At 38.0% G+C, this 13,286-nt stretch overlaps 1 protein-coding gene across 1 annotated transcript; it reads right to left on the reverse strand.

Moving 5' to 3' along the window:
* Positions 1-3,985: 3,985 nt before the first annotated feature.
* LOC144959019 (uncharacterized) lies at positions 3,986-6,943 on the reverse strand. The gene is made up of 2 exons (XM_078891352.1): positions 6,211-6,943; positions 3,986-5,217 (listed from the first exon to the last, which is right to left on the reverse strand). The coding sequence occupies exons 1-2, from the start codon at positions 6,350-6,352 to the stop codon at positions 4,766-4,768; spliced, it is 594 nt and encodes a 197-aa protein (XP_078747478.1). The 5' UTR covers positions 6,353-6,943; the 3' UTR covers positions 3,986-4,765.
* Between the last annotated feature and the right edge of the window lie 6,343 nt (positions 6,944-13,286).

Genomic DNA, 13,286 nt, shown 5'->3' on the forward strand with positions numbered 1-13,286 from the left:
GTTAAATTCTTTTAATATTCGTAAATTTTCCAAAAAGCTGAAATAGATCCATTCCAGTTTTTCAAAAAACACTTTAAAAAAAAAGTTTTCCCAAGATAAACACCCCCCTGCAAAATTTCTTTCAATACTAAAATAAGAAATTTCTGTCATATTTTTTTTTTCTCTTTTGTTTACTTTTATCACATTTTATTCCCAATTATCTCCTAAATCCAATTCTTTAAATGGGGGACAAAGAAAAATTTAAAAAACCCTTTTTCCCCGGGATTTGGAAATCTAAATTTTGGGGCTTGTTTTTTTTCTTTAATTATTTGTTTTTGGATTTTTCCACTCGTAAAAACCCAAATCGACCCCCCCCCTACCTTTCCAAAAAAGAGATTTTAACAGGGCTTTTTCCCTCTTAATCTGTTCACTGTTTTAAATTTTTTTCTTTTTTTCTTCTAACCCAATGGCACCACCATATGCCGTCAATACGCCACGCCGCTGGATATGTCTCAAATGTCACCCAACTTCTCACAACGGTAATGCATCCAAGTGGACCTGGAATGAAAATTCTTTGAATTTGAGTTTTCCTTTTATCATTTGAGATGGACTAGATGGCTTCATGGATGAGAGTGACGTCCCTTTTTTAAACTTCAAGAAATGTCATTTTGCTCTTCAACAGTTCCATCCCAGCACCTAATCCCAAAGTGACGAGGTGGGACACACAATCAATCGATCGAGATGGATCCCAACTTGACACGTATTCAAACCTCCCAATCAGCCAAACCTCTAACTCCTAATCCTTTCAACCTCTCAATCTCCCAAACCTCCAACCCCTCAATCACATAAAACTCCAGCCTCTAATCCTTTCAACCTCTCAATCTCCGATATCTCTCAACCTCTCAATCCCTTAAATATCCCTACCGTCCAATCTTTGAAACATTTCAAAAAAAACCAATCTCCCCCCCCCCCCCCCCCCCCCCCCCCCCATTCCTTTAAATCTCCCATAGCTCCTAACCTCCTACACCTCTTAATCTACCATGGCTCCCATATTCCCCAACCTCCCAAGCTCTCATACCTCCCGAACTTCCTAACATTCCATACCTCTTAATCTACCACGACTCCCATACCTCCGAATCTCCCACAGCTTCCAGCCTCCCGACACCCCTCATCACCCAAAGGCTTTCCCCAAACCCTTTTATACCTCCAAAACTTTTCAACAAAAAACCCCCCCCCCCCCCCCCCCCCCCCCCCCCCCCCCAACCTCGCAACGTTCAAACGTCCCATATGTCTGCGGGAAGGAAAGAAAAAATAAAAGATCTTCACCATGGGTTTGGAAAATTTCCCTCGAATACGTCACATCTGACCGGTTTTCCCCCAAAAATAGTGACAATAAATAAATAAATAAATAGATAAATAAATAAATAAATAAAATAAAATTCTTTATTCATCCCATAGGGAAAATTTGTCTCGAGGATTTATTCCAAGGAAAGACTGGAATAATCCAGGCTCCAGTGGAACGTGATCGAACTCGGTACCCTTCGGGTACGAAGCAAAGACCATACCACTGAGCCACGCTGCCCCTACTGCTCTCTTGGTAAAAACTGGTATGTCGTATTAATCTTGTCATATTTAAAGGTTATAGATAGGACCAGCCTTTAAATGTCTTGTACAATAGCAAACCATATAGACACCAGTGGCGGTTCCAGCCCTTTGTTAGTGGTCGGGCAAAAAGAAATAAAAGGTGGAGGAGATACTCACTGGTACGTTTTGCATAGCTGGGTAGACAGATATAACATCAACAAATAATAGAAATAATACTACAATAAGCTAAATTATTAATAGTAACTAACTAGGCCTAGAAATGTGTAGATTAAATTTCTTCGCTGAGCCTTTGACAATATGAAATCATCTCCAGCTGCTGTTGACATAATATTTATTTGTTTATTTATTTATGCACAATCAACACAGCGGGCATATCGAGCGTTCGATCACATCGCATTCCAAAAACTAATTTTGATTCACTAGACAGTCGCTAGATGTCTTCGATACCCCTGTATTATTTAACACGGTAGACACTGTCGGCAGGTCATCATCTTGATTTTAATTCAAAGAAAATATAAGAAGAGTTTCAAATAAACATGTTGTCAATTTCATTCCTCATTTTCCTCATGTCTTCCTAACCACAACGAGACGACACAACGTGTATTTAAGAATCGATGCCATGCGTGGATAATCAAAAATTCAACGCGAAAGAAGAATAAAAATAAAATCAAAGAATGTTTTGACAAAGCGTTAAAATGCAGCACACGGCATATCATATCGTATCGTATCGTTTAAGATATCGTTCTAAAAACCTTTAAATTCTCTGTGTAACTTTTATCCATAGTCATAGATACACTTTATCAATTATATAATAAGTATTCAATGTCAATTAATTGATATTGATAATATTGAGAAATAAATAAAATATAATCTAATACATAAAAGTGTCAAATTCAATATTCGTAGTCAACTGAACTCTTTTTACATTCATTTGACACACGTCCCACTTGTACACATCAAAACAACACATTACAGTCCAAGTGTCTTCATGGACGTCAAGAATGTTATTTAAATTATATCGAATCCTTCAACTCTGTGACTCAATTTCTTTCCAATCATAATTTCCTACACTTTTCTTCTGGTTGTCACAATAGAGCATTAGGTTGGCTCTATCTTTTTTTTTTTTTATTACCAAGAAATCGCAATGGGACTCCTAGTTTCATTTGAAGCCCAAATCACGTGAATGTTGCTGATGTATTGGCAAAAAGGATGAGATATGACGTCAAATAGACATGAAATCTCATCCCATCGTTAATCTGGCCCTGCGGTTTTTTTGCACAGCTTGCGGCCGCAAAATTAGGGAAAATTTTTCTGATTTGCGTTGCAACCACACAACCTGCACGTTTTGCAATTTTTTGACAAATTCTTAGATTTTTTTTATTTTTGCGAAATTTGCGTTACCCTCGGTGTTGCAGATTTTTATTGTAATTTTGTGCCTATTTCCAAATCAGCATAATTTCTGGCAAAATTTGCCATTTTTTGTCCCATAATTTTGCATAATTTTGAGTTTGAAATTGCGTAATTCCGCGGGGATATTTTATTACATGTGGTTGCATGTAGTTAGTTGTTAGGTGTGATACAACATATTTAGAAACCTGCAAAATTTACTTATTTTCATCTGAAAAATTCATCATTTTCTTTGCAAAATGTTAAAATATTAATGGGGGGGGGGGGGGGGGTAAAGTAGAAAAAATAGAATCTCTTGATGTCGAGAGATGGTGTCGGACAAGGAAAAATAAAAATATCCAGGCATGCAATTCTCCCTCGATAATCAAAATGCCAAACAGTTCTAAGTCACATCCACCCCTAAAAATGAACGCATTTGGGTCACTTTACAATTGATTTCCTCTCGTCGAATGTTTGTATGACAAAAACCAATTGGTAGTGGGAGTAGTTATGGTGGTCTGTGGTGATGTGATTGTGATGGTGCTGACGACCATGATGATGATGATGATAATGGTGGTGGTGGTGTTTGTGGTGGTGGTGGTGGTTGTGGTGGTGGTGGCGGTGGTAATCGTTTTGATAATGGTTCGGATGATGGTAATGATGGTTGTGACGACGACGATAGTTATGATGATAATGATGATGATGGTGAAGTTGTTGTTGTTGTTGTTGATGATGATGATGATGTCGACGACGACGACGATGATGATGATGATGATGCCTGCACACAGTATTCATAGACATATGTCAGTTTGAATGCTTAATATTTATGCAAAATGACCCATAGAAAATGATGAAGAGATACACACGAGTTTCAAGAATCACTAAATACAATACATTGTATCATCAATTAAAAGAAACCATCAACACAACAATAATGAATACGTTAATAAATTACAATAATACCAGACAGTCTAAAGACATATTTTTATTAATGGTACCAATACAAGCTAAGCGATATGTTAAGTTACTTTATTTCGAATATCAACAAGTCTATGTGTGTGAAGGGTTAAAATGTAAAGTATAATAGTACAGATTGGGCAAAATAGAATTGTTTGCATTTTTCCCGACTTAGACAGTGGCTACACATAACGCTGTAACACCGAGACGACGACGATGGTGTGGGCGTTTGAGGGGTGGAGGGAGGTGGGAGGGTGTAAAATAAGCAGGAGCGTGTCCTGCTCTGTGCACATTGTGGAGTGCCCGATTATTCACAATACATCTGAAACTTCGAAATTAAACGTAGCACAAAGAATCAAGTTCGAATTTTATCAGTTAAATTTCACTCGAGACACATTTAAGTGCTCTTCAAATATGGTCGATCATCTTATAACTTGGAGAAAAAAAAAGACTGGTATTTAATTTGTCCGATTTGCCCACAATGACCAGCCTCAACTGGTGGACAGTCTTAATCGTGAAAGGGTTAAATGTTGTTGAATTAACGATATTATTATACCACATAGAGCCAATATGAAAGGGTTAAACTTTGTGAGTTTGGTTATAATTATAATATTCCATATAGACCCAGTCCTTCAGGTAGAGAAGTCCATGGGAGTAATCGAATACGCTAACCATAACACACTCACAAACTCCTGATTTCGTGTTCAGCTGGGCGATCGTCGATTTCCCAGCGTAGAAATCGGATTTCACCGACAAGCACGTCATAGCACATTTAGAAGGATAGGGCTGGTTTAAAACCGTCGAGTGGTAGGGAGTTAATGTGCTCTTCTGGTCCAACTCAATGCCAAAGGCGATGCTGGTATTTAAAAAGTTTGGCAGTAAAATCAAAGGATCTCCGGCAGGAATAGCCTCGAACTCGCATAGATAAACGTAACCTGTGAAATTTGGAATCCACAACGTGACGAAACGACCGGTGACATTCGTCTCGCAAGGAAGATCGTTCCAGACACCTGAGTCTATCGGTGCGTGTTGAAATAAACACCGTTTCCCTGGAAACGATTGCCCTTGGAAGAACACCAAATCTGGGAACGGGTTTTCTTGACACAAATACGTAAAAGTTTTGAAACGGGAAGCTTAGAAATTGATTCGATTTCTTGTAGATTCTAACGGAAGTGACGTTGTACTGGTTTTCCAAGTCTACAATCCACCAGACATGCGCAGTGAAGGAGTTCATCATGAAAGCACACGACTTGCTCTCGTCTGTGTCACCATCGGTCACTAGGTATGGATCTGAGACAAGGAAAGAAATTTAAATACTGTATTCTATGACATGTTCATTCATGCACAACGTTTGAAAGGGGAGAAAGAGGGGGGGGGGGGGGGGTATCTTCTATATCATCCAGTTCAATCGTATTGTGTCGACGGAAGTCAGAAATTGGCGTAAGTTTGGAAGGAGGGGGGGGGGGGGTTCGTGAAAAAAAAATAAAAATAAAACAAAACAAGACAAACAACAAAAACAGACAAATCAACAACAATAACAACAAACGTGATGCTGATGGCAAGGACCAGTTTCAACTCAGTGGATGAATGTTTGATGTTAAATGCTTAAGTTTACAAGATGCCATCTCCAATCAAAGAGCGGTATGACACTTGACCTTTGACCTGGGCATTCATAGATATCCCTTTCTATTGTGGAACAAGCTCACTTTCAAGGGAAACGGCTTGGTGCTTTAACTCGTTAATTTTACTCTCTTCCAGCGGCGTCACTTCGGACAATTTGGACATAGGGGTGACAATTTTAAAAAGTAAGCGATAAAGCAACGCTGCTACAGCCTTTCAGCCCCACACGGTTTGACGCCACTGCTTTCCAAATAATAAAGATGATAAGAGAAATAACTTCGGCTTCGATAAAAAAAAATAAAAATAAATAAAATAAAAAATTAAAACTGTTTTCCTCCATCCCACAGTCCAAACTTATTTGGCAATGAGTGATCGTCCTATCCAAAAGGTAATGAAAAATTGATATTGTATAATTGTTATTTTAATAAAAATGGAAATGTGGGTTAAAACAGCCTGCTGGGGGAGGAGTTGTGGGTGTCTATAAATGGCTATGTATTTATATATTCTATCTAGAAATTTACACTTCAATGTTGCTGCTCTCTCTCCTTTTCTTCCTTTCTCTTCATCACGTTGTCGCTTACAACCACTATGTACTTTGAGATCATCGTATAAGCTACAATGTTCAGCATTAGAATTCATCAAAGCGTGTCTAGTGTTACTTACCAGAGGTGGATCCTGTGCTCGGCTTGTGTAGCGCCACGTTTCTTTGTGACAGCGTGCAGGGAATCAATATCACAATTACAACAATAATAGTATCGATACTAAACCTAAAACTGTAACGATGACGTATTTTTTGATTCATCATTTTGTTCTATCTGTATATATCGATTTTCTGATATCGGCATCAATCGAGTTAAAATTGTAAAACAAACCAAGTCGATTTTTGAGAAGAAAGCACGTTTCTCCTTTGGAATAAATAAAGATGACGTCACTCGGCTCTTTATCGTAGATTTTAGACAGTCAGTTGGGTGATTAGTTCTCACAAGTTATTCTAACAATCTACAAACGCGATTACACATAGTTTTGTGTGCTGGAACGATTCATTTGGCGGGCATAACTGGTGAGTATTGTACACAAATGCCCATCATCAATATTAAAGTTTTGAAACTCTTCTTCGAGTCAATTGCTTTTTAAAAATCACAAGGGAGGTAAATCAAATCCCTCCTTGGCTTGTCCAGAAAATGATATCTTTTTATTGAGACAACCTGATTGGTTTGTCAAAAGTTTCTCCGGTCCAGATGAAACGAAAGGAAACAAACTGTTTTGTTTTCGAAAATAGTTGCTGATAAATAATATTATAGTAAATGGACTACAGAAATATTCGTTGAAAAATTGCCAAAAAACAGTTATACTATACATTTCAATTTAGAAAAAGAAATACGAGATAGAATTTCAACAGAATCATCCGAGAGATGTGAAATTGTTCCCATCTGGCAACCCTCGAATCGCCCCTTGGTATTTATGGCTGGTGAAAACTGGCCATGAAAACGGCCATAAGTCACGGCCATAGAAACATTCTCATTTAACCCCAGAGCTGCCATTAACGACCGATGCTTGTCATGAATTATTCCAATTGTTCAGCACAACAAGGGTTAATAAACAAGTTAATAAATGATATTTAATCGTCTGTCTTCCGTGTCAGTGGCCGTTACAGGGTTAATTCGGACGCCAATTTCCTGCGTTATAAATTGATTCATAAAACTTCAAAGACTTGAGAGAATGTCCAAGATTTATTCACACCACTGGCAACCATTTCACAGCCCCTATCAAAAGGCCGATTTTGTCACTGTCTACTAAAAACAAAATAACAAAAAAAGCATTAGCAAGAGATGAAGTGAGTATGAAAGTGTCAGAAGAAAATAGAGAATAAAAAATTCGAGGCGGCGATGGGGGCTCGAACCCGCGACCCTAATGGTACAACTCCGCCTGGCCGGGGAGAGCGTGACTCTTCGTATGAGCTATCCACCACTCTAAAAAAAAAAAGTGGTTTCAAACTCTATGTCTATCTAGAACGGCTCTCCCCGACTGCTTGAGGTCACGGGTTCAACACTCGCACAAACGTTAAAGCACAACCTTTTTACCGTTACATTTTCATTGTGATACGATATTACATAGGACTGCTGCTATTGATATCATTGTGCTATACGTTATATATATATATATATATATATATATATATATATATATATATATATATATATATATATATATATATATATATATATATATATCACACACACACAAACACACACATATATATATATAACACACGCACACACACACACACACATATATATATATATATGTGTGTGTGTGTGTGTTTATGTAAATTTTGTTTATTTGTAACGTGCATTGTGCATTACACAGTGATGCAAATTCCCGATATAAATGACATGTATTATTATTATTATTATTATTATTATTATTAGAAAGAAAGAAAGACATCAATATGTATTATTTTCAAAAACGATGGCAACATTTCGATTTCATCAGCTTCTCTGGGTTGAATTTCTTTCTCTGTAGTTCTTCCGAGCTATTATTAGACCCATGCTAGCGTCGTCTTCGTCACCACAGACCAAAACATGACGTCATAAATACAAGGCCGGATCACCAAGAGAAAACACATTGTGAGTTGTATTCAATAGTTCAACCAATGGGATAGTTTGTGTCCGTCAGGCGGTCTCAAGTTTGATCCTAAGTCGAAGCAGGCTGATTCCCCCTTCACCCCCCCCCCCCCCAAAAAAAAAAAATAAAAAAAAAAATAAAAATAAAAACAAACAACAATATGAAAAAGAAACAACAACCATCTAGATCCGTTTATTTTGTTTTGTAGCGTTTGCGACACTATTTGTATTAGATTAGGTCACTTCAGTTCCAGTAAAATGGAAGATGATAGAGGAAATGTTGTAGATCTGAAGTTCAAAGCACCACACACACACACACATACACACAAACAAGTCAAAGGTCAAAGGTAACTGGTTCACAAATAGGGAACGGCGGAACAAGCAGTTTACCGATGCACCATTTCTGACATCGCCTCTAAGTCCCACCAAGCCATGTGCAAAGGGTCCCGTTATGAAAAAAGAATAAATAAAAATTCCGTCCTTTCGCCAAGGCATCATAAGATACCGTCGCCTAGACATTCCATGAAGGAATAGGCCTATAGATAATCCATCAAACAAAATGTCTCGTGTCAACAGAAATAACCATGTTGGCACAGTGAGATACCGTCGCCTAGGCGTTCCATGAAGGAATATAGATAATCCACCAAACAGTATGTCTGATGTCAACAGGAATCACCCATGTTGTCACAGTGAGCAAATTGGGGGTTAAAAATCTTGCCCATGGAAAAAAAACGAAAGTGCCTGAAGCGGGGCTCGAACCCGGTTCCTTCTGGATCACAGTGCAATGCCTTAACCTCTCGGCCACTTCCAAGACAAAGACAGAAAGCAATTAGAAAACAGATACAGTGGGATAGAAGACACAACGAGTACCTCCTTGCCCTCTATGTAAAGTAATGGGCTACTACTACTACTTACATATGACTTTACTACTCATTTTCAGTGTAACATGGGGAGGGAGGGAGGAGAGAGAGAGAGAGAGAGAGAGAGAGAGAGAGAGAGAGAGAGAGAGAGAGAGAGAGAGAGAGAGAGAGAGAGAGAGAGAGAGAGAGAGAGTACCTCCCTGCCCTCTATGTAAAGTAATGGGTTACTACGACTACTTACATATGACTTTACTACTCATTTTCAGTGTAACATGGGGAGGGAAGAGAGAGAGAGAGAGAGAGAGAGAGAGAGAGAGAGAGAGAGAGAGAGAGAGAGAGAGAGAGAGTACCTCCCTGCCCTCTATGTAAAGTAATGGGTTACTACGACTTCTTACATATGACTTTACTACTCATTTTCAGTGTAACATGGGGAGGGAAGAGAGAGAGAGAGAGAGAGAGAGAGAGAGAGAGAGAGAGAGAGAGAGAGAGAGAGAGAGAGAGAGAGAGAGAGAGAGAGAGAGAGAGATTATTATTATTAATAATTAAGTCTGTGAAGCGATGACAAAGCAAACAGTCCTAAGAACAGAGCACTAACATTCAAAACACTACAACCCCAAATCTAGGACTCGGTGAGAACATTCAAGGATTTTATTTATTAAAACAACGATGCAATCCGTGTATTTGGAAAATGGAACATTATATAAAAAAAAAAAACCCAATCAAACCAACCAAAAAAAATAATGATAGACGACAAGACTGTTGTACTTTTGGTAACACCTTGGCCTGAATAAAACTTATAATGATAGACGACAAGACTGTTGTACTTTTGGTAACACCTTGGCCTGAATAAAACTTATAATGATAGACGACAAGACTGTTGTACTTTTGGTAACACCTTGGCCTGAATAAAACTTATAATGATAGACGACAAGACTGTTGTACTTTTGGTAACACCTTGGCCTGAATAAAACTTATAATGATAGACGACAAGACTGTTGTACTTTTGGTAACACCTTGGCCTGAATAAAACTTATAATGATAGACGACAAGACTGTTGTACTTTTGGTAACACCTTGGCCTGAATAAAACTTATAATGATAGACGACAAGACTGTTGTACTTTTGGTAACACCTTGGCCTGAATAAAACTTATAATGATAGACGACAAGACTGTTGTACTTTTGGTAACACCTTGGCCTGAATAAAACTTATAATGATAGACGACAAGACTGTTGTACTTTTGGTAACACCTTGGCCTGAATAAAACTTATAATGATAGACGACAAGACTGTTGTACTTTTGGTAACACCTTGGCCTGAATAAAACTTATAATGATAGACGACAAGACTGTTGTACTTTTGGTAACACCTTGGCCTGAATAAAACTTATAATGATAGACGACAAGACTGTTGTACTTTTGGTAACACCTTGGCCTGAATAAAACTTATAATGATAGACGACAAGACTGTTGTACTTTTGGTAACACCTTGGCCTGAATAAAACTTATAATGATAGACGACAAGACTGTTGTACTTTTGGTAACACCTTGGCCTGAATAAAACTTATAATGATAGACGACAAGACTGTTGTACTTTTGGTAACACCTTGGCCTGAATAAAACTTATAATGATAGACGACAAGACTGTTGTACTTTTGGTAACACCTTGGCCTGAATAAAACTTATAATGATAGACGACAAGACTGTTGTACTTTTGGTAACACCTTGGCCTGAATAAAACTTATAATGATAGACGACAAGACTGTTGTACTTTTGGTAACACCTTGGCCTGAATAAAACTTATAATGATAGACGACAAGACTGTTGTACTTTTGGTAACACCTTGGCCTGAATAAAACTTATAATGATAGACGACAAGACTGTTGTACTTTTGGTAACACCTTGGCCTGAATAAAACTTATAATGATAGACGACAAGACTGTTGTACTTTTGGTAACACCTTGGCCTGAAAAAAACTTTTACTTTTTATATTCATTGATTTACTGTGACCTTCAACTCATCCAAAAATAACATTTTAAATCTGACGTTTGCAGAAAAGTCATTTTACAGACAAGGACCAAGTTTGAGATTTCTAACGTTTTTACTGTGGAGCGTCTTGTCAATCAAGTCATAGGACAAGTAAAAGATTTCCTCTCAAAAAGAATGAGGAAAAAAAGTGTTTTGTCATCAATATGACAGAAATAACTAATAATAAAACGGGATGGAAGATTCCATTTCATCTATGAAGACAGATGAGAAGGACATTTCGGGTTTTCCCTTTGTCAACAAAACAGGATGAATTGAATGGAGAGACTAAAGACTAATGAGAGGTGAATTTGCTGGCTTTAACAATGCCATCTTCTCATCTCTCGTTTCTCCCTAGAAGTTCATTCATCATGTTTTGTTGACAAAGGGGAAACCCGAAATGTTACCATAATCTGTCTTCATAAATCATTATTGATTTATTTATTTGAACTTCAAGTAACATAATTGTCACAAATATGACAGAATAGAAAACACAGCCAAAAATAAAATATCAACATTGGAAACCAGTCCATATTCAATCTTAGAATGAATGTACAAGAAGATGGAATACATGGCCTAACCAATCAACAAAGGAGGTTTTACAGCATTTGTGACACTTGTTGGTCATTTCAACATCAGTAAAAACCCAATCAACAAAGGAGGTTTTACAGCATTTGTGACACTTGTTGGTCATTTCAACATCAGTAAAAACCCAATCAACAAAGGAGGTTTTACAGCATTTGTGACACTTGTTGGCCATTTCAACGCTAGTAAAAACCCAATCAACAAAGGAGGTTTTACAGCATTTGTCACACTTGTTGGTCATTTCAACATCAGTAAAAACCCAATCAACAAAGGAGGTTTTACAGCATTTGTGACACTTGTTGGTCATTTCAACATCAGTAAAAACCCAATCAACAAAGGAGGTTTTACAGCATTTGTCACACTTGTTGGTCATTTCAACATCAGTAAAAACCCAATCAACAAAGGAGGTTTTACAGCATTTGTGACACTTGTTGGTCATTTCAACGCTAGTAAAAACCCAATCAACAAAGGAGGTTTTACAGCGTTTGTCACACTTGTTGGTCATTTCAACATCAGTAAAAAAAAGATGATGAAATAATATAGAAACTGTTGTAGATCTGAAGTTATAAACATCAAATAAAAAACAATACAAGGGGGGAACTGGTTCAAAGAGGGAACAGAAGATTCCATGAGCAATTCACAGATGCGCCTGTTTTGACATGACCTAAAAGTCCCATCCACTCTACTAGCACGTCTGACCACCAATCAGAAGGTCTGAGGTTCGATCCCCAGTCAAGGCCGACTGATATTTTTTGGGATGGTTATTTTTTCTTGTATTTTTCTTTCTTGCTTTGTCTGGCATCTTTCATACACACTTGGTCAGTTCTTTATCGTTCAAGTCAAAGAATCTCGCTACGAAAGGTACAGTCACAAAATACAAACAATATATTATAAAAACTAAAACGATGACAGAACATGAGGGTCCTGTTAGCTCAGTTGGTAGAGCACTTGCTTCCCAGGAAAAGGGACCGAGATTGATTCCGGGTGCAACCGAGATTTTTTTCTTAACCCCCTGTCCACCCAGCAGTGATTGGGCAGCTAGGCCTGATAGATCTGGCGGAAAGTACTTTGCAATATGGAGTCCTATCCAATGGGTAGCCAGCAATTGCTCTTGTCCATTTCACGCTTTAGAAACGGTGATAAACTCCAACTCGATGGGCCTAGGGCTATGAAAGATTACTTTGACAACGACAGAACGGAAAGATGATTTATAAGGGGGAAAAAATATCTCTCAAATCAAGAAATTTTACATTTGAACATAGGCATAGAGGGAAATGGAAATGGAAGACATGTGATCTCTTGGCCCACTGTGTACATTGGAAACACCTGTCTGTCTCGTCCTTCATGTTAAATGTTGCCATTGCCTTAGGACTCCTTGCAAAGCCATTTAAGCACTTTTAGTGGATATTGCTCTATATAAATGCCCAGAATTGTTAAAAACCCAGTCATATGAAATGTTAGCATGTACAAGAAAATCGTCATCAAGAGAGAATATTTGGTATAATTTGACCCAATCAACAATCCCTGCTCTCTACTCCAGGAAAGGTAAAAAAGAAAGATTTTCGATTTACACCTTTTGTTCATGACCATTTATACAATCCCAGGCTGCAGCCACCCCCCCCCCCCCCCCCCCCCCCCCCCCCCCCCA

Source organism: Berghia stephanieae, chromosome 13 (genome assembly GCF_034508935.2).
Source record: "Berghia stephanieae isolate SIO BIC M18660-M18661 chromosome 13, UCSD_Bste_1.3, whole genome shotgun sequence".
In the NCBI taxonomy this organism is placed as follows: Eukaryota; Metazoa; Mollusca; class Gastropoda; order Nudibranchia; family Aeolidiidae; genus Berghia; species Berghia stephanieae.

Excerpts from the sequence above, each read along its gene's own strand:
- LOC144959019 (XM_078891352.1), bottom strand. The coding sequence starts at position 6,352 with ATGATGAATCAAAAAATACGTCATCGTTACAGTTTTAGGTTTAGTATC. Across the intron at positions 5,218-6,210 it reads GAGCACAGGATCCACCTCTG|ATCCATACCTAGTGACCGAT; the intron begins GTAAGTAACACT and ends TCCTTGTCTCAG.